We start from the raw sequence: 26,510 nt of genomic DNA on the forward strand, positions 1-26,510 counted from the left end.
TTATCCCAAGCTGGCGACTTTGTGAGGATACTTTAATTGGCCACCTATTTCCTGATGTGAAAATTTAATCTCCAAAATAATGGGATAGAGAGCAGAAGAAACAGAAGAATATTACTTAGAACTAAAAATGTAAAATGAGGTCACCCAGTTAAGAGCTATCCAAAAATGTAACAGGTGTGGTTGCATTTCTATCACTGGATGCAGTCAGGTAGGCAGTGTGATTAGGTGTAAGAAGACATCAATTCAGTAGTCATTTAAACACATCTACAATTTAATATGAAGAAAACCTCTGTGTAGCAGAGGAAACAGGTATGAAAAAGTAATTCCTGTAATGTGACAAATGATATAATAAAATCAGGTACAAAGTGCTTGAATAAAACATTAGATTCTGACTGGTATGGTGTGGGACAGCATTCATAGAAGTGATAAATAACTGGGTCATAAAAGATAAACAGGAGTTTGAGGATTGGGAAGGATGGGGTAAGGCAAGGGGCTTGATAGTCACTATTTTCTCTGTAATATGGGAAATAGTATTGTTATTTACAGGCAAATGAAAGACATGAAGGTAGAACTTGGAAGAGAGTGAAGATTTGAAACAGTTGCTAGGAGGAGCGGAAGAGGGAGGGCTATGCGAGGGGATTGCCCTGAACTATCATAATTCTCAAAATGTATTAAACAGCAACTTTATTGGTTTTGTGACTGTCCAGGCATACTCAACAGCCATGGCATAACAGTTGAGAAAAAATTTGTTAGTAAATTTTCTGTAACATGTTATTTAAAAAAAATAAAAGACAGACCTACTTAATGCCTATTCCATACCTCCTCCCCCTACAAATTAGTCAGCAAGCCAACACGCCTATTATCCTAATCCCTGGACCCAGTGAATGTTACTTTATATGGCAGAAGGAACTTTGCAGTTAAGGATCTTGAGTTGGGAATATTATCTGGGATTATCCATTTGGACCCTAAATGTAGCCACAAGTGTCCCTCTAAGAGGGAGGTGGAGAGAGATTTGACTACAGAAGAGGACATAGAACATGCGACAATGGCAAGCAACTGGTTGAAGTGATAAGAGGAAGGGGTCTTGAGCCAATGAGGAAGGGGACAGGCAGCCTCCAGAAGCTGCAGAAGTCAAAAGTAACCGATATTCCTTTAAAGACTCCAGAAGGAATACAACTTTCTGACACCTAGATTTTAGCCCAGTGAAATTGATTCTGGACTTTCTGCCTCCAGAACTGTATAAGAGAATAAATTTGTGCTCTTTTAAGCTACTAAATTGTGGAAATTTGTCACAGCAGCAATAGGAAACTAATACAGTCAATATTTTATAACAGTTAAGAGCAGGATATTTTAATTCAAACAGACATGGGTTCAAGAACAGATCCATTACCTACTACTAACACACTTACTTTGTAAGTTTTAGTTTCTTCTTCTGTAATACGGGAGAATTAATAGTCCCTACATAATAAGTTATTTTAGGATGAGGAGATAATGAATGTAAGATGCTTGCTGCTTTTGTATTCTATAGGTACATAACAATGTTACCACGAACTAAGCAGCTTAAAACAACACAAAGGTATTATTTCACAGTTTCTGTAGGTTGGAAGTCTGGGCATAGTTTAACTGGCACCTCTACATCAGTGTCTAACAAAGCAGGAATTGAGGTGTCACTGGGCTGCAGTCTCATCTGAGGCTTAACTGGACAGCAATCTTCTTCAAACTTGTGGTTTGGGGCAGCATTCGGTGCTTTGCAGACTGCTGAACTGAGAGCCTCAGTTTCTTGCTGGCTGTCGGCTGGAGGCAGCCTTCTACCACTTGCCTGTGGCCCTCCATTTAGAAGCTCACAATGTTGACACAAAGTTGCTTCTTCTAAACCAGCTGGGAGAGAGTTTCTCAGCAAGAATGATGTTACAATACTAGGCTGCATAATTGTCTATACGTAATCATGTACTACCCATCTTTGCTGTATTCTATTGGCTAGAAGGCAAGCCACAGGTCCCACGCATGGAGTGGGGTATCATACAAGACAGTGGACATCAGGAGTCAGGGGACAAAGGGTGCTCCTAGAGTCTGTCTGCCGAACTTTCTATGGTGCTTAGCACAATGAATATTCTTATTAAATCTTTTTTTTTCTGTAATTATATGACTAAATGTGCTAACATTTTTCTTTAAGGAAGAAGAAATCGATGTCCTCCTCCACCTCTGCCTCTAAACTCCAAAATTCCAACATATTCAACAACTTATCGTCATGGAGAAATAGTTCATATAGAATGTGAACTTAATTTTGGGATCCAGGGGTCAGAAGACATACATTGTGAAAATGGAAAATGGACAGAACCTCCAAAATGCATTGGTTAGTAGCACCTTGAATAAGCTTTCCTTCAAATGAAATCTGCATGTGTGGCTAAATGGTCTCTTCTCTTTAAACTGTAACTTTTCAGAGGAAAAGGAGAAGACGGTTTGTGAGGAGCCACCCTTCATTGAGAACGGTGCAGCAAACCCACAAGCTAAGATTTATTACAATGGAGATAAAGTGACATACGGATGTAAAGCCGGCTACCGTCTCCGTGGATCAAATGAGATAACTTGTAATCGTGGGAAGTGGACACCTGCCCCTGAGTGTGTTGGTACGTGTGCTGCATTTACGATCAGTAGCTAAGCCCACAGTGCAAAATGTTTCATCATGTTTATTTTATCCACATGTTCATATCAAGAGACCACTGCTTAGAAAATTTAGAAACACATTGCTACTGCACCTACTCTGCTACTTTCGTGTGTGCATGGAGCCCTCTGCAGAATTTAAGCCAATGTAAGAAAATTCAGAAACTAAAAAAAAATTGTTTTGAATATATGAGTGTTAGGCACCAATTGTCTGACCTCTGCGATGCCATGACTTGTGAGCTTTAAATGCCAGCACATAAGCAATGACGTGCTTCATTAGAGAAGTAAATAAGGGCATATTGGATTGAGTGGCGGGCCATGAGCGTGATCTCCTTCTCCCTACACATCCTGCAAAGTTAGGACAGGGCACTCTGACTTTGGTAAGTCCGGCTGACAGTGCTCTTGCAGCTGGCCGTTCTGAACCTTCCAGCCTTCCGAGACACGGCCCTGGTCTGTCATTTTACTGAAGGGCGCCACCAGGACACACGACCACTCCTGGGGCTGCTCTTCTTGCCAAGCTTCTCATTTCTTGATCAGATTCTGGAGAGATTTCTACAAATGTACTTACTTAGGATATTCATTGCATAAGACAAAAGTTAGGAAGGATGCTAAAGAAATTAGCAAAGTAAGAGAAAGATTCTAAAGACAGAAAAAAATGGACATTTCATCTATGGGCTGATTGAGACCTGGGATGAAGAGAAATAGGAAGGGAGAAAATAAAAATGGATAACGCCAAAGGGTAGTTTTAGAATTGACCATAGCCTTCAGGTTGAAAACATTGTTGCCCTTTCTATACATCTGAGGAATAACTGTGTCGTAGTTCCTTCACAATCAAGAAATGAGAAAAATATGCAAACGCAGGCAAAACATTTGCTGTTTATTCTTGCTTAGTAAATTTTAAAGGTATTTGAGCCGAATAACATTTCTGTAATTTCTGATAAATTTAGAAATCTGTTGTCCTAAATTATATACTACAAATAATGAGACACTGTAGTATGAGCAACTGTAGCATGTCATTGTTCTTATGAGTTGACATTAATTTTTAAATGGCCTCTTTTCTTAGAAAATAATGAGAATTGTAAGCCTCCACCTGATGTCACAAATGGAGCCGCTGTGGGTGGGTTGTTGGCAAGCTACACAACAGGGTCTTCGGTGGAATATCGATGCAATGAATATTACTTACTGAAGGGGTCAAAAGTATCTCACTGTGAACAAGGAAAGTGGTCACCCCCACCTGTCTGCTTGGGTAAGAGAGAGAACACACTGAATTTTCCTATTACATTTGTATTTTTATGTAATTTAAAAAATAATGTATCTAGAATGAAAATGATTTTGTATGTCTTTTTTTTCCCCAAGTGTTTTCACGTCATTTCTTTGAGAAGAAAATCCCTAATATTTTAGTGTGTAGGATTACATTAGTTCTTACCCCAATACTTCCTTTTATTCTGGTGTATTATATATCCCATAGAATTGATCATTTTAATGATTTTTAAGTGTACAATTCAGTGGCATTAAGTATATTCACATTTTTTTAACTGATTGGTTTTGTGTGTCTTTCTCCGAACTGAAATTTCCCGCTACTGTAGCCCTTAATGTCTCCACGTGCATTGTCCTCGGAATGTCATTTGGAGAGAACAATAATCAATCCAGTTTTTTCCTTGGTAAAGCATATCACTAATAGCTTCTTCACCACCACTTGCTCCCTCGAATGGTCACCTTTGTTACATCTTGTTGATCATGTAAAAATGTTTGTAACTGCTCTGAATATATTTGGAATAAGGCATGATATAATGAACATTCATATTTCAAGTAGAAAATTGAAGAAGTTATGCAGATAATTACCTACATTGATTGAGATGATGATTTTCCTCATTTTTTAAAAACTTTTCTGGCCAGAGTTACATTTGAAAGTGATGTAACTGGTCACTACAATTGCATTGGATAGGTTCCATTGTGACTTTTACAAGTAAGCAATGACACGATAAACTTTCTATAAGCTAAAATAAAATAGTTATATAAATAAACACATTAGCATTTTAAACTACAAAGGCAAATCATTATTTACTAAAAAATTAATAAGTTAATTGAAGCAGCTAGAAGAAAACAGAAAATGTCATTAACCTTGCCTGAAACAATTGCCATTAATGACTAAGATAATGAACGTCTTTGAAACCTTTTTTTACACACACACTCATACACACACACAGAGCACAAAAATGCTATTGTATATGCAGAGATTATGTATCTTTTTTAACTTAAAATATATTATAAACATGGTTTGGCATATAATATATATTTTAATACAATGTGCATTTTATATTTTATATGTATACTTATAAATATATGTATATATATTTATTTTAATATTTATTTTATATATAAAATATATATACATATATATATTTTATATGTATACTTATAAACATATGTATACTTATATTTATACTTATATCTTAATAGCTGCATCGTATTACACAATGCAGATATTCCATAACTAATTTAACTAATCATTTTATTGATGGGTGTTTAGTGTTCCACCTTTTCATATTCCAAACAGTGCATTTTGTAACTAAATAGTTGTATACCTTAAAAATCTTTATTTTTATTTTAAAAATTAATTATATTTATTTTTCTCATGTTTTAGTTTCTTATTATTTTTTAGATTTTATAAAGTGGAATTTCTGGATCAGAGACATTGGAATTTTAATTTTTCTTGTTAATTGACAAATTGTCCTTTAGAAAGTTTATTCTGATTTTTAGCATTACCGTCAGTGAATTAAGGTAGTAGTTTTCTTAATCTGTCAACTTTGAATATTTTAATCTTCACACTTTATTAATCCAGTAAGCAAAATTATTTGGGTTCATTTAAATATTGGTTCATTTTATGATTCAACTTGGTATTTTCCAATTTTCTGGCAGCCACGGGTTTTTATTCTCATGAATTAATTGTTCATCGTTTAGCCATTTTCTATACTTGTAAGAGCTATATCTATGCAAATTATATTATGCATTTGAGAATTATCTATTTTGATGTTCCCGTTCAAATTTAGATGTATCTTTACCTATAATAATTTTCTATTGCTCTCATATTTTCATAAATGTTTTAAATGATGTGATTGATATTGTATTGAATGGAAATACAGACATCTCTGAGGATAGAGACTGGATTAAAATAGTAATGAGAAAGCTAGTGATGAAACCATCCCATAAAAAACAACAAGGTTTAAAGAAATCGGTAATTCAGTCGCCTCACGATAGCTAGGCGTGGTGCTAATGACTCCGAGCAAATATTGAGTGAGGACCCATCGCTGTCATCAGGGTGCGATGAGAGAGCTCTGCTCGTTTTGTTTATTTGTTGGAATTGAAAGTATTCTAAGTACAAATCCGGACTACATGTGATGAGGGTAGAATTTTCCGTCTGTGAGTTATTATTCAAGACAATATGAACATCTCTAAGCCCTCCCACTCCTCTCCCGAGCTCCCACTCTCCTGCAGCCGCTCTGGCCTCCCTCCTCTTCCCCAAACAAGCCCAGTGCGCTCACCTCAGGGCCTTTGCACTGGCCATTCCCTCTGCCTGGAATACTCTTTTGTCAGAAAACGACGTGGTTCACGACTTAACCTTCTTCAAGTTTTTGTGCAAATATCAGTTCTTATTTAGGCTTTTGCCAATCACCTTGCTTAAAAGAGCAACCTCCCTTCCTCCAGGCCTTTTGATAGCCCCTTCCCTCCCCTCACTACTCTTTTTCCCATCTAATTTATCATATGCTGTAGTTTAAAAATGGACACAAATCATAAAATTCATGCATTGATTATATTTATTATTTATTGTGGGTGTTTCCTCCAGCTAGATGGTAAGCCCCGTGAGGGCAGAGATCTTTTTTTTATTCATTGATAATCAAGTGGCAGGTTTTCTATAATTATTTATACAATACATTACATTTTCTATGACAAGGTTTTTATTTTATAGAAAGGAAATCATGATTAACCTAACTGCTTGATAGCCTTAAACAATATTTTTAAAGTTTCATACTAAGTAGTTTTAATTTATGATGTAATAAAAATAATTAGAGATGTATACATTTGATAGTCATAAAGTATATATTTTATTATGTATATTTGTGAGAAGCTTTAAAATGATAAAATATTGCTTCTGATGCCTGTCATAATTTGTATGTTAAAAATATATTGCTTTCATGTTTGTCAGATGAGTAAAGAATTTAAAAGAACATTTTGTTTTTCAGAGCCATGTGCTGTTAATGCGGATTACATGAACAGAAATAACATACGGATGAAGTGGAAATACGAAGGGAAGGTCTTACATGGAGATTTAATAGATTTTGTGTGTAAACAAGGGCATTCCTTACCTCCATCAACTCCGCTGTCTGAGTTAACCGTGCAGTGCAACAGAGGCGAACTGAGATATCCCTCGTGTGTGAGACAAGGTAAAGCAATAGTGCTTTCTGACAATTTCCTTCTGGATTGTTATCCGCCACCTGGGCTGAAAGGTTATTTTTATGACCACAAGCATCATCTTCTAGTCTGTGAAGTTGGAAGTGATCCAATTCCAATTTCTACTCAGCAATTACATTTAAATAGCATGACTGTGCTGATGTCTTTTGATTCCTATATGTCCATAGTAAGAAGTAAAAAATCAAGAAGTTTTCTATGTATCATCAGTCTGTCAGAGAACTCATCACGTCATGTGGGCATGCCACAGCACTGTAAAACATCACTTTACTCAAATTGTGCTCAGCACCATTGTGTCAGAAAAGGGCTTTATGCAGTGTGACAGATTTTCTGTGCTCCCTGGATACACAGACTATTACTTTTAATAAAAATACATAAAATAAAAAGAAAGATAATATGTACAGAAAGCATGGCCTCAAGAGAGATTTCATACACTTTCACTTTTGGCTAGATAGAAAGGGAATAATAATAAAAGCATGATTGTTAACACTTTAGCAGCTTTAAATATGTATTTAAATATTATAACATTGGATTCTAATTGTAATAAAAATTTTTACAGTATGAAATTGTTCCAGAAATATTTTTAATATTTAAAAATATTTGAGAACTGTCTAAAATGCCTTTACGTAAAAGATCTTATTTTATTTCTGTTACAATTATAAAAACACTGGGTACTTATTATAGTAATTCAGTGTATACTTTAAAAATTATTTTTGCAGAATCTAAAGGAATGTGTGCATCTCCTCCACTTATTAAAAATGGAGTTATTATTAGTTCAACAGTAGACATCTATGAAAATGGTTCCTCAGTAGAATACAGATGTTTTGATCACCATTTCCTACAAGGGTCTAGGGAGACCTATTGTTTAGAAGGAGTGTGGACTACGCCACCATCGTGTTTAGGTATGTACTGCTAAAGATGCCTATGTAACAATGTAAAACTGTATATTTTAAGCTTTCTGTAACTTTTGAGTTGATATAACATGAAAATCATGCTAAATTTGCAGCACTTACGTTATTTTATTAGTGTGCCTATTTAATCACTTGTTTCTGTTCTTTCCTTTAGATCATAAATAACGATAGTCCAGTCTTCTTTGATAAATATTTATTAAATACAAACCATACATCTGGTACTAGTTTGGGATGAGGCTAAGAGATGAATAAGCCATAGTGGCCTGAGTAAACATGTTAACAATTGCCATTCTATGTGACTGGTATGTAGTAGAAAACAGGAATATAATGGAGGAACAAAGATAGAAGTGGTCACCTCAACATGGAAAGATGAAGCGAATTAATGCCTTCATTTGCAAAGCACTCTGGAAGTAACATTTATCAAGGCCCTCAGAAGTCATAAAACAGAATACCTATAAATAATAAGGAAATATTTCTTTGTTTCCAATTCTGACTTTTATTTATTTTTCTTATCTTATTTCACTGGTCAAGACTTCAGTACAATGTTGAATGGAAGAGGTAGTGGGTATCTTTATTTCCCAATATCATAAGTAAAATTTTCAATAATTTACCTTTAAGTGTGGTATGGTAAATACTTTAAAAAATCAAGTTAAAGGTGTAGAAACCTTCTATTTCTATTTTGCTAAGAGCATTTTTAAAGAATCTTCATTGGGTGTTTAATTTTAGCAATATCTGTTGAAACAATAATATAATTATTACATGGCTTTTTTTCCTGTAAATTTAGTAAATTATATCGCTTCTTTTCTGAATGTTAAAGCATGACTGCACTCCTGTGCTAAATCCTACGTTGTTGTGATGAATTATGCTTATTACATATTGTTGGATTTTTTGCTAATATTTTACTTAGGAGCTTTGTATCTCTTTTCATGAGACAGATTGGTCTACTATTTTCCTATCAGGTTTGATATCAAGTTTCCTCTGACCTAATACAATAAATTAAGATTTATGTAAGATTGGTGCTATTTCTTCCTTGACAATTGTAATAATTCAAGAGATAAGCCATCTGAGTCTTGAGTTTTCTTTGTGGAAAGATTTTAATGACAGCTTTGATTTGTTTAATAGATACTATGTTATTATCTCTTTCATTAATTTTGGTAGGGAGTAGTTTTTGTCTATTACATCTAAATTACCTAATTAGTTGATATAAATTGGTTCATGACATCCTTGTATCTTCTTTTTAATGTTTTTAGTGATGCAACTTTTATAATTACTGTTATTAACTTCTATTTGTTTCTCAACAGTTCTTGCTAAAGGTCCATACATTTCATTAGCCTTTTCCAGCAATGAACATTTGTATAGGTTGATCCTTTCATCAAATGTTGTTTATCTTTATTATTTCCTCTCCTCTACTTTCTTGGATTTATTTTATTTTTCTTTTTATAGCTTGTTTATATGGATACCTAGATTATTAATTTTCAACTTTTATGTTTTTTTCTAGTATATGAATTTAAGGATATAAATTTCCCTCTGATCACAACTTTAACATCATCTTGTGCATTTTTATATTTTGGATTTTTACTATCGCTCAGTTAAAAATTGTTATAATATCTATTTTGATATCTTCCATGAGCTCTGCATTATTTATAAATTTATTTTTAAATTTCTAAATATTTGGGGGATTTTCTAGTTTTCCTTGGGTTATTAATGTCTAGTGTAATTCCACTGAGGCATCCTTTGAATTATATCTGTCCTTGGAAATTTGTTGATACTTGCTTTATAACTAGCATATATTTGCTTTAGGTAGATATTCTTTTGTACTTGAAAAATGCTCACTTTGGCATTGTTGGGTTCACTGTTGTTACATGTATGTCTATTGGATTGAATTTTGTTTTTGATATTATTAAATTCATCCATAGCTGTACTGATTTGTGTTTTGTTTTTCTATCAGTTGCAGAGAGAAGTATGTTAAAGTCTCACACTGTGCATTTTTAAAAACTTCTCATTTTTTGTTCTGTCAATTTTTGTCTTGATATTTTGATACTATTTTAATTATGTGTACACAAATTGAGACATGTTAAATCTTGGTGTGTTGGCCCTGCATAATTTTAAGAGCCCCTCTTTATCTGTGGTGATGCTTTTGTTTGATTGTTTGGTTTTGTTTTTGCCTTGAAGTCTGCTTTAGCTGCAACAGAGGACTTTTGACCAGTATTTATATAGTATATGTTTTTCTATCCATTAACTTTCAGACATCTGGGCTCTTACTTTTAATGTGCATCTCTTATAAGCAATATATAGTTAGTTTATTTAAAAATATGCTTACTCATTCTGACAATTTTTTTCTTCATAAAGTATTCAGCCCATGTATGTATTGCTGTAATTACTGATATATTTGGGTTTATAGCTACCATCTTACTATGTCAGATAACAAGAGATCTTCAGAAAGTTTGTGGAAGGATTCATATTTTTTAATTCAATTTTTCCACAAACATTTTGAAGTACCTCCTACAAATCCTGTCTGTTTATAGCCTTGTTTTTCTTTTTTTGTTTTCTTATGGGTAAATCAAATATTTTTTGTTGTACAATTTCACCCTCTATTAGATTGTTAATTATACCTTTCTATAGTTTTTAGCTTTCTATAGTTTTTTAACTGTTATCATAGAGAAACATCATAAAACCTTGATTTATACAATCTGATATAAATTAGTACTTTTACCACTTCTTTAGGATGTTTGAACACTTCGATTTTATTTACCTTCCTAATTTTTGTATTATTGTATCATACATTTTAATTCTACAAATACTTTAATATTATTAACATTATTGTCTTGTCCAACAATATCCTTTTAGACTTTGCACATATATTTATCTATGCATTTGATTCTGATCCTTTCTTGTTTTCTTGTTTCTCACCAGAATGATTTTATGCCTGAAAACGATTTTATTTTACATTATTTCTCTCTCTCTTTTTTTTTTTGGTTTGCGAATAGCTTTATTTTCCTTCACTTTTTAAGGTATTTTTGCCTGATACAGATTCCAGTTTGACCCTTATTTTCTTTCAGTGCTTTAAAAGATGTCATTTCATCCTTTTCTGGTTTTATAGTTTTTGTTAAATAGTCAAATGTCACTCTTAATGCTACTTATTTGAATGCGACTTTTTGTTTTCTGCTGTTTTTGAGATTTCTCTTTGCTCTTATTCTCAGCAGGTTATTTATGTTCACCTAGATGTGGGTTTCTTTGCGCATTTTATTCAAGCTGGTAGCACTTCTTAAATCTTGATGTGCTTGATGTCTTTCATAGGTTTTAGAAATATTTGGTTAATATGTTTTCAATTTGTTACATTCTCTCTCTTCACCCTTTATGTGATTCCATAAAACACATATTACATCTTTTTGCTGTGCCTTTGTCCCTTTAAATCTATATTTTCTCTCCTGTTATCTTTTTTATCTTTCAATTTAGTAATTTTCCTCCCATTCAATAATCCTCGCTTTAGATGTGTCCAGTCTGCTTTAAACTCATCTATTGAGCTCTCAATTTCAGCTGTTATCTTTGCATGTCTAGAATTGCCACTTCATACTTTTTTTTTTGGAGATTTGAATTGTCTGATGAAAGATTCCATCTTAACATTGATTTCCAGACCATATTAATCATACTCATCTTTAAGTCTTTGTGAACTCCAATATCTGGATCATTTTGTAGGCCTATCTCTATTTGCTAGCCCCATTACTTGCTATTTCTGTTAACAGTTTGTTGCATATCAAATATTATGTATGGAAAATTTTAGGAGTTTGGGATGATGCCATCTTACTCCAGAGAATACTGATTCTACCCTCTGGGGTATGATTAGAGTAGGTGCAGTGGGTCTCAATTCAATTAGAAATAAAGTTTTCTCTGTTTGTTTTTAGACTTTTTTTTTTTTTTTTTTTTTTTTTTTTTGCCCTTACTCATAGACTGTAACCCTCCAGCATTCTTTACTGAGAGTGTAGAGCATGTACCTCCTTCTAGACTAGCTCTGATATTATTGGGAGACTGTCAAACACCCAGTGTAGCTTTGTGTTCACCTTCTGTTTAGCTCCTCATCCTCTCCCTGTGCACAGGTCAAGAATAGACAAATTCCTCAAGGGAAAAGCAAGTGCAGGGAATCCAGCTCATTTCTCTATACCTCCCATCAATCTGAGTTCTCACCTCCTCAAGTCCTGTCTGCCTTGGCTGACCTAAACTCCCATTTTTCTATCCTCAGCACCATGATATTTTCAAAAACTCTGCGCTGTCTCTGCTTATTAGTGGTCATTCTCAGCATAGCCTCTCAGTTTAGTCTGAGAATCAACAAATACCCAGAGGAAAGTGGTATATAGAATGTTGAACTTATATGAATAAACTTTTCTAGAACCTTGGCTCCTTGGCTGCCTTAGAGGTTCTCTGATACCTTGAAATACTTGCTTATTGCGTGTTTTGCAGATATTTTAGTACTTAGTAGAGGTGTGGGCCTGATATAAACTACTCTGTCATAGCTGAAAGCAGAAGGCCCGTTAATCAATTTTTAATTTGTTGTGATTGAAGTCTCATATTTTGTAGGACAATAATATTCTAAATTATAGTACCATTCGATCTCATTTTCTAAACTATTTTGCATTGACTTTAAAGTTTCTTTCTAATAGTTCTTGCTCATTTTTATAGTCTGTAACACTTTTAGCATAATGTGTGACACATAGGCTTTCAATAAATATTGAAAAAATAACTAAATAAGTAAGTTTGTTAATTTATTACAGGTATATGTTTGAAATGCTGTGTTAGTATCTCTGGACCTTTTTACCTATTTCTGAAGTTTTTCCTTAATGCCAGATTATCCAGCAGGCAAATAAGTACAAGAAAAATGTTTTCTGAAATAATTTGATATTTATTTAAGCTTTTGCTTTATTTTGTTTTAATACATATGGGAAAGAACACAATAATACTCTCAATGCTTAGAATTTAAAGCATCTTAATCCAATCTTGATACTTCTTAACTGGAAATTTAAAAAAGAGAAAACTGTCAACCACTTCAGATGGCATCAAGTTATAAAGTTTTGTCAGTGTTGAGAATCTAGCTTCTGTCTACATTTCCGTAAAATATTATATATCCGGCAATCAATGGTTTGTCTCATGAATATTTTATTAGAGCTTTTTAAAGAGGAAAAAGTGAGAACTTTATTTCAATGACCATTAGTCAGTGCTCTTGAAAAATATCTTTTTTTTGGTTTGCTATCTTTGAAAAACTTACTGTCATAAAACTAAGTGACTGGTGGGACCTACCCTTTCTCCATATTGGGGACTATGGAGATAAACGGCACACTGGTTCCTGTGAGGTCTGAACATATTCTCTGATTTGAATTAATTCTAACTATCTTGCTTGCCACTCTCATGCCTGAGTTTTAAGGTCATCATGAGTTGGCGATACAATGATTCCTGTTAATCCAAGATGTATCAAGATAGTATTCTTTTTTTTTTTCCTCCAGAGCCTTGCATATTATCTTTTGCTGAAATGGAAAAGAATAATTTACTCCTGAAATGGAATTTTGACAATAGACCACATATTTTCCATGGCGAGTATATTGAGTTTCTTTGTAAAAGAGATACTTACATGACAGAGTCATCTGTACTTGGATCTGAACTTAGAGTGCAATGTGACAGAGGGCAGTTAAAGTATCCAAGATGTATTCAAAGAGAAAGGTAAGAGGTATTTTGCACTGACAGCTACTTTTTTGGTCATATCGTTACTCAAGAGATTCATATATATTATACGCTTCAGAAGTATGTTCTACAGCATTCCAACTTTATGACCATTGAAAAAGAATCATATTTTATTTATTTTCATTATTTAAAAGAAAAAACCAAGAAAACTCCTAGAAATATTAATTCAACAAGCTTTCTGAGTTGTCTTATGTCAAGGCACTGCTTGCTATTTGATATTTGTGACACTTTGGCAATTGAATAAATAAATCAACTTATATGTGCAATATTTAAATGTGCCAAAATGAACCTATATGTTCTGAGATTTTTTTAAAAAATCATATATATATTTTTTTATTTCTTAATATAAGTTCATATGTAACTATTAAGGATTGGGAAACACAGTTGTGCAAACCTTTCTACTGAGACCAGAGCATTGCAATAATAATGATTAAAATTATGGTATTTATTTTTAGGACCACATTGTATATAAAACTTGGAATCACTAAGGTGTTTCTCCATATGACAATTAAAAAATATATTTTTTTCTACTACTCAATGAATGGAAAATAATTCTGTTCTCTTCTTAGAAAAATATTAAAACAATACAACAAAATGATATGAATCATTATATAGGATCAGAATTTGGGCCCTTTAGAAGTTATTATATAAAATGGAAATTATGTTTTGTGTTCAACTAAGAATATTAAAACAAACAAACACCACCACCACAACAACAAAAAACTAATGGCAAAGTACATGTGGAGCAGTTCTAGTAATTTCAAACAATGAATTATATAAAATACATGAGAACAACTTTTTAGACAGTTTGAACACTCTGGAAAAAATTATAAGACACATATGGGTGGTAAAATTTTTTATTTTTAATTGAGGTAGAATCAGAGTGGAGAAATTTTATATGCTCTTTAAACGGTTTAGTATATCTTGGATTTCTCATTTCCAAGCGAAAAAAGAGTAAGTAATTTAGAAAAAAATTGTGAAAAAATGGTGTTCATAAAGTAAATAACACTGAGTTGTTAAAAGGGAACTGGTAGTATTATTTGCCAAGTATGGTTCCTTGCTCTTGTCAGTGCCTAATTAAAACAATCACTCATTGTATGAAATTTAAATGGCTAAGAAAGTATTGACTTGAATTGATATTTATTTGAAAAAATATCTTTCTGTCTCTCTCTCTCAAGGACTCTGTCTTATCAACTACCCTTAATAACATAAAAATGAATGGCAGAAAGAAGAACAGTATTTCAACACATCATAAAATTCATTATAAAACATAATTTTTAGAAGAAATATATTGAATTAAAAACATCTAAGTTTTTACCTGCTTGAAGATTAAAATCTAAATTGTTTGTGCTGAAAATTTTCTTTATTTATAAATAAAAGCCAAAACTTGTTTTATTTCTAGTTTGGATAATTTGACATATAACCAAGTCCTTATTTCATGTCTTTCTTCTGTTAAAAATTAATATGCACATAAAAATATTTCTGTTTCCTAATGGCCATAGACTGGAATATATTATTGCCTTCAATATACTGTATGTGCAAAAAATTAACATTCACATTTATCTTTTTTTTTTTTTTTTTTTTTTTATCTTTTTCGTTACTGGCACTCAGCCAGTGAGCGCACCAGTCATTCCTCTATCGGATCCGAACCCGCGGCGGGAGCGTCGCTGCGCTCCCAGCACCGCACTCTCCTGAGTGCGCCAGGGGGCCGGCCCCACATTTATCTTTATCATATTCGTTAATATTAGAGTTTTCTGTTACTTTTAATTCAATGTTTATGTCAATGTTAAAGTACAAAACACACTAGAGATGAGAGACTATATGTTATATTAGAGGATTTACTTTGTTAAATGCACAAGAGACTGTCCTTTAGACTCTGTAAATGCAAAGGATTTTTAAAATCGACTGTAATGTTTGCTACCAGATTAATAATCAAATTATTTGATCCTCGCCACTTTAATATTTTTCACTCTTCAAATTTTTTTTTTTTTTTTTTTTTTTTGGATCAGATAATTGTTGGAATCATGTAGATTACAAAACCTGAATTTAGTGGTTCCTGGGAGCACCCCAAAAATTACTGTCAGTATTACAAATGTCTGTTGGAGACCTGAAACAGCAACACTGCCACTTTTCAGTTTGAAGTAACACTTATATTTCCGATTGCTATTTCAGGTTATTCATAAGCATGTGTATAATAGCACCATCTGGATACTGGGACCCCTATTAGGACAGGTTGTTGGCACTAGAACAGCACATTTTTTTCCCCTCTCAATAAGCTATCCACTATTATGATGACATTCTTCAAACCCCCAACTTACAAATCTCTACTGCTGGACTATGAAATAGCTTCTTCTGGAAATGAAGCCCCAGCTGGACCTAACTCTGTGGATTAAATATTAATTCATTCAACGTTAAACATGTGTATCTTAGAACTATCCTTGAGTTCATATTCATTATTTTAATGAGTCTCCTACAATAGATTCCCACAGTGGATCCCATAACATTTAAATTTGATTGAAATTAAATATCAATAGAGAAACATTAATCCTGTTAAATCAATCAAATAATGAACGTTATTGAGAACCTGCTGTATCCCAGGAAACATGCTGGGTGAGACAGGATTCAGAGATGAATAAAATTCACTTCATTATTTCAAGGAACTCACAAAACAAGGAACTACCCAGTTTAGTAGAAGAGACAAGAGTGTAGTAGTGGTTGCAAACTCAAATGCCGAGGGGCCAGGCATACTCCATCGATGATGGGTGTGGCTTGTCCGCTGAGATTTCTGGTGAGCTGGAGAAGGCATGTTCTGTTTAACCTGAACAACTACTTCTTTGCTCAAAGTGTGTCATTGTGATGTGGGAATATGTACCTGGTATTGCCAAATCTTCTGATTTGTTAATTGTGAAATCATCTGATTTAGAAGGAATGACATATACCATATAATAACACATACCATATGCCAGGCATTGTGCTAAGCAGTGAAGATAAAAACAGTGAATAAGACGCACACTGTTTCTACTTTTATGCAGGTTGTGCTCTGGTGGGGAAGATAGGTATGTAGTGTTATGCCTCTGGCTTTATTTTATTATATATGTTATTTTTTTTTACTCAAGATTGCTTTGGCTATTCATGGTCTTTTGTTGTTTCATTTGACTATTAAGATTATTTTTTTCTTTTTCTGTGAAGAATGTCATTGGTGTTTTGATGGGGATTGCATTGAATCTGTAGATCACTTTGGGTAAGTATGGACATTAGGTGTCTTTGTATCCTAAGCTGTCTGATGGATTTTTTTTATAAATCTGATTTGGTAATTTATCTTGGTTTTTCTTGCTTTTCAGATGTAGATAGTGTTGTTTTCTTCCTCTTCTTAATGAAAGAAACCAAATTTTAAAGGCAAAATAAACTTATTCTTATGGCATACCTCATTTCATTATTTTCCTTCTATTTTATCACACGTGTAATTGTAGTTATTTTCTGCTTCCAAATACGTACATATGAATTCATGTACAATATATTTTCAATATCCATGACTTTATTTTTTAGTATCCATAAGTAATATATTGCCTCAAATTGTGTGGCAACTTGCTCTTTTTTTTTTTTTTGGTAAAATATTATGTTTTGAGACCCATAGATGTTTGTATACTAAAGAGAGCTTTAAAATAAGAACTTTCTGTATCCTTTGCTTGGTCTTCCAGACTGAATTATCCCAAGATTTCAAGTGAGATGGTAAGCAACTTCTTTTTATTTTGGGGGTTTTTACTTTCTTGTCTGTTTGTTTGTTTTGAGCTCATTTTTTAAATTTTATTTTATCAACGTGCAATGTATTTGACTTTCATGTCCCTTTACCAATTCCTTGTATATCCTGGATATTAATCCTTTGTCAGATGTATATTTTGCAAATATTTTCTCCCACTCTGTTGGTTGTCTTTTCACTCTGTTAATTGTTTCTTTTGCTGTGCAGAAGCTTTATAATTTGATATAATCCCATTTGTTTATTTTTCCTTTGGTTGCCTTGTTTTATTCATGAAGTCTGTACCCAATCCTACTTCCTGGAGTTGTTTCCCCTGTTTTCTATAAGGAGTTTTACTGTTTCAGGATGTATATTTAATTCTTTAATCCATTTTGTGTTGATTTTGGTATATGGTGAGAGGTACGGATCCAGTTTCATTCTTCTACATGTGGATGTCCAGTTTCCCCAGTACCCTTTATAAAGGAGGCAGTCTTTTCCACAACGTATGTTCTTGGTGCCTCTCTCAAAGATCAGTTATTTTAAGTATGTGGGTTGACTTCTGGGTTCTCTATTCTGTTCCAGTGATCCGTGTGTCTGTTTTGATGACAGTACCATGCTGTTTTTGTTCCCATAGCTTTGTAGTATAAAATCAGGTAGTGTCATGCCCCCAGCTTTATTTACTTATTTATTTTTGCTCAGAATTGCTGTGGCTATTTATGGTCTTTTCTTCTTCCATATGAATGTTAGGATGGTTTTTTTCCATTTCTGAGGAAAAAGTCATTGGAATTTACATGGAGATTGCATTTAATCCATAGATCACTGTGGTTAGTATGGACATTTACCCAAATGTTGATTTTTCCAATCTCAGAACATGAGATATCTATCCATCTTCTTGTGTCCTCTTTAATTTCTCTCAACCGTCGTTTGTAGTTCTCATTGGAGAGATTTTTCACATCTTTGGTTAACTTTATTCCTGGTTTTTTTGTGTGTGAGTATTGTAAATGGGCTAGCTTTCTTCATTTCATTTTCTGCTAGTTCATTGTTGAAGTATAAGAATGCTACTTGTTTTTCTGTGTTGACTTTTATCTGCAACTATGCTGAAATCATTTATCAACTCTGAGAGTATTTTTGTAGAGTCTTTATACTGTTCTATGTATAGGATCATATATCTGCAAACAGAGACAGTTCAACTTCATCTTTCCAGTCTGGATGCCCTTTATTTCCTTCTCTTTTCTGATTGCTCTGGCTAGTACTTCCAACACTATGTTAAATAGGAGTGGTGAGAGTGGGCATTCTTGTCTTGTTCCTGTTCTTAAGGGAAAAGCTTTCAATTTTTCCCCATTCAGGACGATATTGGGAGTGGGTTTTTTATATATGGCTTTAATTGTGTTGAGATAATTTCCTTTTATTCCCAATTTATAGAGAGTCTTTATCATGAACAAATGTTGCATTTTGTTAAACGCTTTTTCAGCATCTATAGAGATGATCATATGGTTTTTGTTCTTAATTCTGTTGATGTGGTTTATCACATTTATTGATTCGCATATGTTGAACCAACCTTGCATCCCTGGGATGAATCCCACTTGATCATGGTGTATAATTTTATATATCTGTTGCTGTATTCTATTAGCTAGTGTTTTTTGAGGATTTTTGCATCTATATTCATCAAGGATATTGGCCTGTTTCTTTTTTTGTTGTGTCTTTGTCCAGTTTTAGTATCAGGGTGATGTTTGTCTCCTAGAATGAGATTGGGAGAATGGCCTGTTTCAATTTTTTGGAATAGTTTGTAGAGAATTGGTATTAATTCTTCTTTAAAGGTTTGGTAGAATTCTGCAGTGAAGCCATCCAGTCCTTGGCTTATCTTTGTTGGGAGACTGCTAAAAACAGTTTCAGTCTCTTTGATTGTTATTGGTCTGTTCAGATTTTCTACACCTTCTTGGCTCAGTCTTGGTAGTTTGTGTGTGTCCAGAAATTTATCCATTTCCTCCAGATTTTCAAATTTGTTGGCATATAGTTGTGTATAGTAGTCTCTAATGATTCCTTGTATTTCTGAGGTATTCGTTGTAATATCACCTTTTTCATTTCTAATTTTTGTTATTTGGATCTTCTCTCTTCTTTTTTTAGTTAGCCATGCTAATGATTTGTCAATTTTATTTATCTTTTCAAAAAACCAGATTTTGGTTCATTGATCTTTTGTATTGTTTTCTGGGTTTCAATTTTATTAAGTTCTGCTTGGATCTTAATGATTTCTTTCCATCTGCTAGCTTTGGGTTTGGATTGTTCTTGTTTTTCTAGTTCTTTAAGGTGAGGTATTAGGTTGTTTACTTGTCATCTTTCTATTCTTCTGAAGTGAGCATCTAATATGATAAGTTTCCCCCCTAGTACTGCTTTTGCAGTATCCCACAGGTTTTGGTATGTCATGTCATTATTTTCATTAGTTTCAATAATTTTTTTGATTTCCTGTTTAATATCTTCTTCCAATATCTTCTTGCCCCATGTCATTGAGTAGAATGTTGTTTAATTTCCATGTATTTGTACAGTTTCCAGAGTTTCATTTGTTATTGATTTCTAGTTTTAATCCATTGTGTTATGAAAAAATATATGGAATGATTCCAATTGTTTTGAATTTGTTGAGACTTCATTTGTGACCTAACATGTGGTCTGTCCTGGAGAATGTTCCATGTGCTGATGAAAAGAATGAGTATTCTGAGGTTTTTGGATGAAATGTTCTGTAGATATCTGTCAAGTCGAATTGGTCTAAAGTGTTGTTTATATCTTGTGTTTCTATATTGATTTTTGCCTAGAAGATTTTCCAATGTTGAGAGTGGGGTGTTCAGGTTTCCTATTATTATGGTATTAGTTTCTATCTCTTTCTTTAGTTCTAATAGTGTTTGCTTTAGAAATCTGGCTGCTCTGATGTTGGGTGCCTGTATATTTATGATTGTTATGCCTTTTTGTTGGATAGATCCTTTCATCACTATATTTTGGCTTTCTTTATCTCTTTTTATGGTTTTTGGCTTAAAGTCTATTTTATCTGATATAAGAGTAGCTACTCCAGCCCATTTTTCAGTTCTATTTGCATGACATATCTTTTTCCATCCTTTCACTCCTGGTCTATTTGTGCATTTATAGGTGAGTAGAGTCTCCTGAAGGCAGTATATTGCTGGGTCCACCTTTTAAATCAAATCATACAGTCTGTGTCTTTTGAGTGGGGGATTTAATCCTTTTACATTAAGAGCTATTATTGAAAGGTATTGATTTACTTCTGGCATTTTATTGATTTTTGTTTTGATGTTTTAAATATCTTTTGTTTCTTTCTTTCTGATTTACTGTTTGTCTTCTGTGTTTGTTGGTTTCCTCGGATGGCAGAGAAATTTTTTTCTCTTTATTGTAAGCATTTTTATTTTACTGGTGGGATTTGTTCTTTCTTGAGTATTCATGGTCATGATGGTTGTTTTTCAAGTACCAGACCCAGTATCTCCTTGAGAATTTCTTGTAAGGCTGGTTGTGTGGTAGTGAACTCCCACAGTTTTTGTTGGTCTTTCATTTCAGAAGGATAGCCTTGCTGGGTAAAGTATTCTTGGCTGGCAATTTTTGTATTTTAGCATTTCGAATCTATCATCCTATTCTCCTCTGGCTTTTAGGGTTTCTGATGAAAAGTCTGATGTTAGTCTGATAGGGGCTCCCTTATAGGTGACTTGGTACTTCTCTCTTGCAGCTTTTAAGATTCTCTCTTTGTCTTTGAGTTTTGCCAATTTGACTATAACACGTCTTGGAGGAGACCTTTTGGAGTTGAATATGTGTGGGGATCTTTGAGCCTCCTGAATCAGAAGATCTGTGTCTCACCCTATGCCTGGTAAATTTTCTGCTATTATTTTGTTGAATATGTTTTCAATGCTGTTTCCTTTTTCTTCCCCTTCTAGAATACCCGTGACTCAGATATTTGAGTGCTTTAGTTTGTCTGTTATCTCTCTTAGATTTTCTTCAAATTTTTAAATTCTTTTTTTCTTTTTTGTCCACCTGTGTTATTTCAAACAGGCCATCTTCAAGGCCAGAAATTCTCTCTTCTGCTTGATCTAGTGTGCTGGTTAAGCTGCTGTGTTTTTTATTTCATTGAATGAATCTTTCAGCTCCATAAGCTCTGCTACATTCTTTTTCAGGGTACTGATTTCTTTGTACATCTCCTCTTTCAGGTCCTGTATACCTTTTCTCATTTCATTGTGTTGTCTAACTGAGTCTTCTTGGGTCTCATTTAGTTTCCTTAGAATTGTTTGAAATTCCTTGTCAGTCATTTCAAGCACTTCCTGTTCTATAAAATATGGAATTTGAGAGTTATTACATTCCTTTGGTGGTGGTGTACTTTCTTGGTTTTTCATATTTACAGTATCTCTCCATTGGTATTTAGTCATTGTAGCAGAGGCTTTCATGTTCCACTTCTTCCACCCTGGTGTCTGCAGCAGTGGCAGGGAGTTTTGCTGTCACTCAGCTGCCTGTTGCTGCATTGGTGCTAGAGGGTCAGAGGGTCCGGTAGGCAACTTTTAAAAAATATGACAGGGGAGTATTAAAAATATTCCGCCAGGGGGAGCAATAATCAGCCACAATGTATATCGACAAAATAAAATTAAAAATAAATAAATAAATAAATTTTTAAAAAAATGTTCAAAAAACAAATAAAATAAAAAAATTAAAATAAAATAAAAAAAAAATATTCCGCCAGCATTATACTACAATTATAAGCATAAGAAGGTAAAGAAATGAGTTTTGTGGGGCCAGTACCAAAGGTTTCCTAATAGAGAGCTGTCTATTGCCATATTCATGGGAGAGAAAAGGGAAAATTCCTGTTCAACTTAAGCCAAGTGAAAGTAGGAAGCTTCTCAACAGCCACTTTTCTTAAGGAATTAATGGTTCAGGAAATATTTCCTGACTCCTGCTTAAAATTTGAAATTAACTGAAGTGGGCTGTTTTGTAAAGCACCTAAAGACAAGACCACACTGTTGACATCCATTTCCAAATTTCAGTGGTTAGAACTGTACCCATTGAAAAGGGCTAGCTGTGTGTTGTCTTAAAAGTGCTGTACCCAAAAGGGCACCTTGGAGGAGTGAGATAGTTCTGACAGAGGAAAGGACTCTAAATGTAGGGCTGGAAGAGTTTTGTCAAGGTGCCGACCCTATGTCAAGGGAGATGTGCAGAAGTGGTGCTCTCTCAAGAATCGCTAAATGCTTCATGATATTTTCCTTTTCCTTAAGTTTTCAATTTATTTATTTAAAAATTATACTCATATTATTTTTCTCCACACTTCTATTTCCATATACTTTTTGTTTGTAGAAATGTTTGTGTCTGCACACCATTCTTCATTAGAGTCAACTTGATTAGACAGGTCTACTTAACCTTTCCTTTTTCTTTGAATATCTGAATTTACTTTTTCTCTTAGCTTTTTTAGGATATATATCTATACTTATTTTTTTCCCCAAAAATAAATGAATTTAAGACTATAAATGTCACTTTAAATTTTAGTTAGGTTTCATCTCATAGGTCTTGCCATGTGTTCTTATAATTGTAATTTTGTTTTTAGTATTTTAAACAGTATGTCATTAGATTATTTAGAGGTAAATTACTACTCAAAATGAGCAATAGAGTACTTTTAAATATCAGTACTTTTAAATGTCATTTTTTTGTGGTTATAGAAAGTGATCTATATTTGAAATGTGTGAAAATTATTTTGTGGGCACAATAACTGGTCAATTTAAGCAAACATTTCATGGGCACATAGAAGACTTTAAAATTCTTTAAACTCAGGGTGATATTTCACCTCCTCAAATAGAATTAAAAATGTATACAATAAGAGGAGCTGCAGGCAGCCTCTCACCTGAAAGAAGGCAGGAGCATGCCTGGGTACCTCACCAGGAGCCATGGGTAGCAGCCCACCCAATAGAAGGCAGAGGTGCACCTGGAGACTGCAGCCCCAGCACTGCTGCAAACACTGCTCCTGTATGGATGGCCCACCAGTCACCACCACAACTGCCACAGCAGCAGCCATGGCTGCTGTGCTGCTGTCCTGGTGACCACTTGACTGCAGTGACACAAAGAGAGTCAGCAGTGGATTCCAGAAAAAGAGAAGGAAATCTCTCTCCTTGATCCCACTCCAGAGTAATAGAAGAAGCAACTGCTCTATCAGACGACCACACATCAATGTAGAGAGATTAGAAATATGAAAACACAAGAAAATATGACATAATCAAAGGAATACAGTAATTCTCAACTATCAGACCCCATAGAGCAGAAAACACTTGAAATGCTATTGATGGTGCAGAGAAGGAGAACCCTTCTCCACTGTTGGTGGGACTATAAATTGGTGTGAACATTATGGAAAATGGGATGGAGCTGCCTCAGACAGCTACAGATAGAGCTGCCACATGATCCAGCAATTCCACTGCTGGGCATGTGCCCAAAGTAATGGAAATCATCATGTTGAAGGGACACCTGCACCCCCATGTTTACTGCAGCTCTGTTTACAATAGCCAAGAGTTGGAGCCAACCTAAATATACATAGTCAGAGACTGGATGGGGAAATGTGTTATATTCACACCATGGAATACTACTGTGACATGAAAGAGAATAGAATTTGTGATTTGCAGCAACATAGATGAACTTAGAGAAAATAATGTTAAGTGAAATAATCTAGGCACAGAAAGAGAAATACTGCATGTCCTCATTCATAAGTGGGACCTAAAAAAAAGATTTTACAAAGAGAGAAAGAAGGATACAACAATCACAATTTGTTGAACTTTCAAAGAGAGAACGGAACTAGGCTATCAGAGTTGGTAAAGGGGGAGGAAGGGTTAGTGAGAAATTGGTAAAGGGCCACAAAATATGATTACATTGTGTAATGAATATATTTATTATCCTGATTTGATCCCATATATTGAGCACAGGTTTTGATATTCAATTCAGTATTCCACGGATATGTACAATCAATTATGTTTCAATAAGATAAAAATTAAAAAATATATAATATAAAACCATTTCAGTTGTTTAAAACAAATTGTGGTTACTTTATCTTAGTGAAATCATTACGGATTTAGATTTAACAATTTATTCCACTATTTTTTCTTCACAATTTCTAATGACATCACATTCTTTCATTATGAATTAATATCTCATCTTGTTGCTGTGTACTTCGTACAATTTCTTTCAAATTGTGACTTAGGTAAATTTCCTTAGTCTCCTATACTTGAAAATTTATTTTGCAATCATGAGGAATAATACTGATATATAGAATAATTGGTTGCCAATCACTTTCTCTAAGCACTTTGGAGATATGACTCCATTCTGTCTTCTTGTATTGCTGCTGAGAAGCCTGCAGTCTAACTTTCTGTCTTAGTATCATTCCTTTGTAGATACTTTGTCCTTTCTATATCTAATTTATTTTAATCTAACATGGTGTCCCATTTTATAATTATTTGTAATTTGTCATTCCACTGCTCAAATTAAATGATTTGCAAATAAGCCTGAAGAATATGAGATTTATGCTTAGAGAAATAATTTCTAATTGAGTGCATTTTCTTTCTTTGCCTACTTTCTACTCAGCTTACTATCTTCTACAGAATTAAAAATATCTGTTAGTTATGTTTCCTAGTGTGCGATTTGAGTTTTAATTGTTTCCTAATGTCATTGAATATTGAGTTTTTCTTCTATTTTTACAGTTATTTATTTTTCTCTTTTATGGGTTTGAGAGACTGTAATAGAATAAAACGGGCTTTACTTAGTCATCTTTACCAGAAAGCCAGGGTTTTTCAAGGATACTATTTGCCTGGAAAGAGTATTATGGGTAGTTTCTAACTTTTTTGCTTAAAAATTGTATGCCACAATAAGTAGTTTAATTAAAAAATATCAATTTCAAGATAATTTTTCTGGTGAAAAAATGCAACAGGATCAACAAAATGCTTTAAACAAATCTTACCTGTGCAGTCTGGTTCGGGATCCCATTTCCCGTGTATGCAGACTGTTTGCAGGTATTTGTGGATCCCACTACATGTGTAATTTATTCTGGCATTGTGATTAAATCCGTCCAGATAGGATCTGAAGAGTATTCGACTTGGTCTTTTACACCTCTTAAGTTGGTGTGTTGCTATAAAAAATGAAAATATTTATACACAATGACAATATTAAATGAAAACTAAGCAATTTTCTCAATAAAATATCTTAAATAGTAGTATAATTAGTTTGATGCTTTAGCAAAATCATTAAAAATTATTCTGATGTCATTGTATAAAATAGGCTATATTGTTGAAAAAATAGAAAAAAAAAATCTATCCTGTCTTTGAATGGCAGAAAAATATGTTAGAAACTTTTCTGGGAAACAGAAGTGAGAGGTGAGTTCCCTTGGTCCAGAAGATTGCACTGGAGGGCAGTCTTTATACAACTACATTCAGCCAAACTTATAATGGTTCTGAAAATGTACACATATGTGATTATTTTCCATTAAACTATCTTCAATAAATATCTTCAAAACATATAAATAATTAAAAGAGGCAATGCACAAGTAAGTCTGTGTGAAGTATCATATCAGTAAGGAGGGACAAATCTGGAAGTCCCGTGATGTTTGATTACTCTCAGTTCTCAGAAGCTTAGCAAAACCTCTGACTCAGCACATGAGGGGAACTTTCTGATAATAACATTATTGCACTTCTAGAAAGCCTCTTGCTTAACATAGGTAGTTTTCATTGTTACATTTCTACCCTTTATTTTTATAAATATATAGTTGGTTATGGAGACTTTTCCTTGGTGTGTTAAAGGATGGTAGAATGAGACACTAAGTGTGCCCTTCTATTTCTGTGCTTATGTTTTTCTGCAATAATTCCTATCTTAAAGTTACCTCATGTGATACTAGTGGTTGGATGTTTGCATAAAATTGGGGACCAGGAAGATATAGGATCTACACTTTCTTATAACAGAGTCCAGTCTCCTGGGAATGAAAGACATTCCCTTCCAGTAGGTCATCAAGGATAGCT

The 26,510-nt window shown here is 33.7% G+C and overlaps 1 protein-coding gene across 1 annotated transcript in view; it reads left to right on the forward strand.

Moving 5' to 3' along the window:
* The window catches only part of F13B (coagulation factor XIII B chain), a 30,921-nt gene extending 17,172 nt beyond the window's left edge, over positions 1–13,749 (forward strand). Inside the window, exons 6-11 of the mRNA XM_063113481.1 lie at positions 2,174–2,353; positions 2,442–2,627; positions 3,725–3,907; positions 6,903–7,103; positions 7,848–8,030; positions 13,532–13,749. Of these exons, the coding sequence (XP_062969551.1) occupies positions 2,174–2,353; positions 2,442–2,627; positions 3,725–3,907; positions 6,903–7,103; positions 7,848–8,030; positions 13,532–13,749 (1,151 nt within the window). The remainder of the gene's footprint in view (positions 1–2,173; positions 2,354–2,441; positions 2,628–3,724; positions 3,908–6,902; positions 7,104–7,847; positions 8,031–13,531) is intronic.
* Positions 13,750–26,510: the final 12,761 nt, after the last annotated feature.

Source organism: Cynocephalus volans, chromosome 11, assembly GCF_027409185.1.
Source record: "Cynocephalus volans isolate mCynVol1 chromosome 11, mCynVol1.pri, whole genome shotgun sequence".
Taxonomy (NCBI): domain Eukaryota; kingdom Metazoa; phylum Chordata; class Mammalia; order Dermoptera; family Cynocephalidae; genus Cynocephalus; species Cynocephalus volans.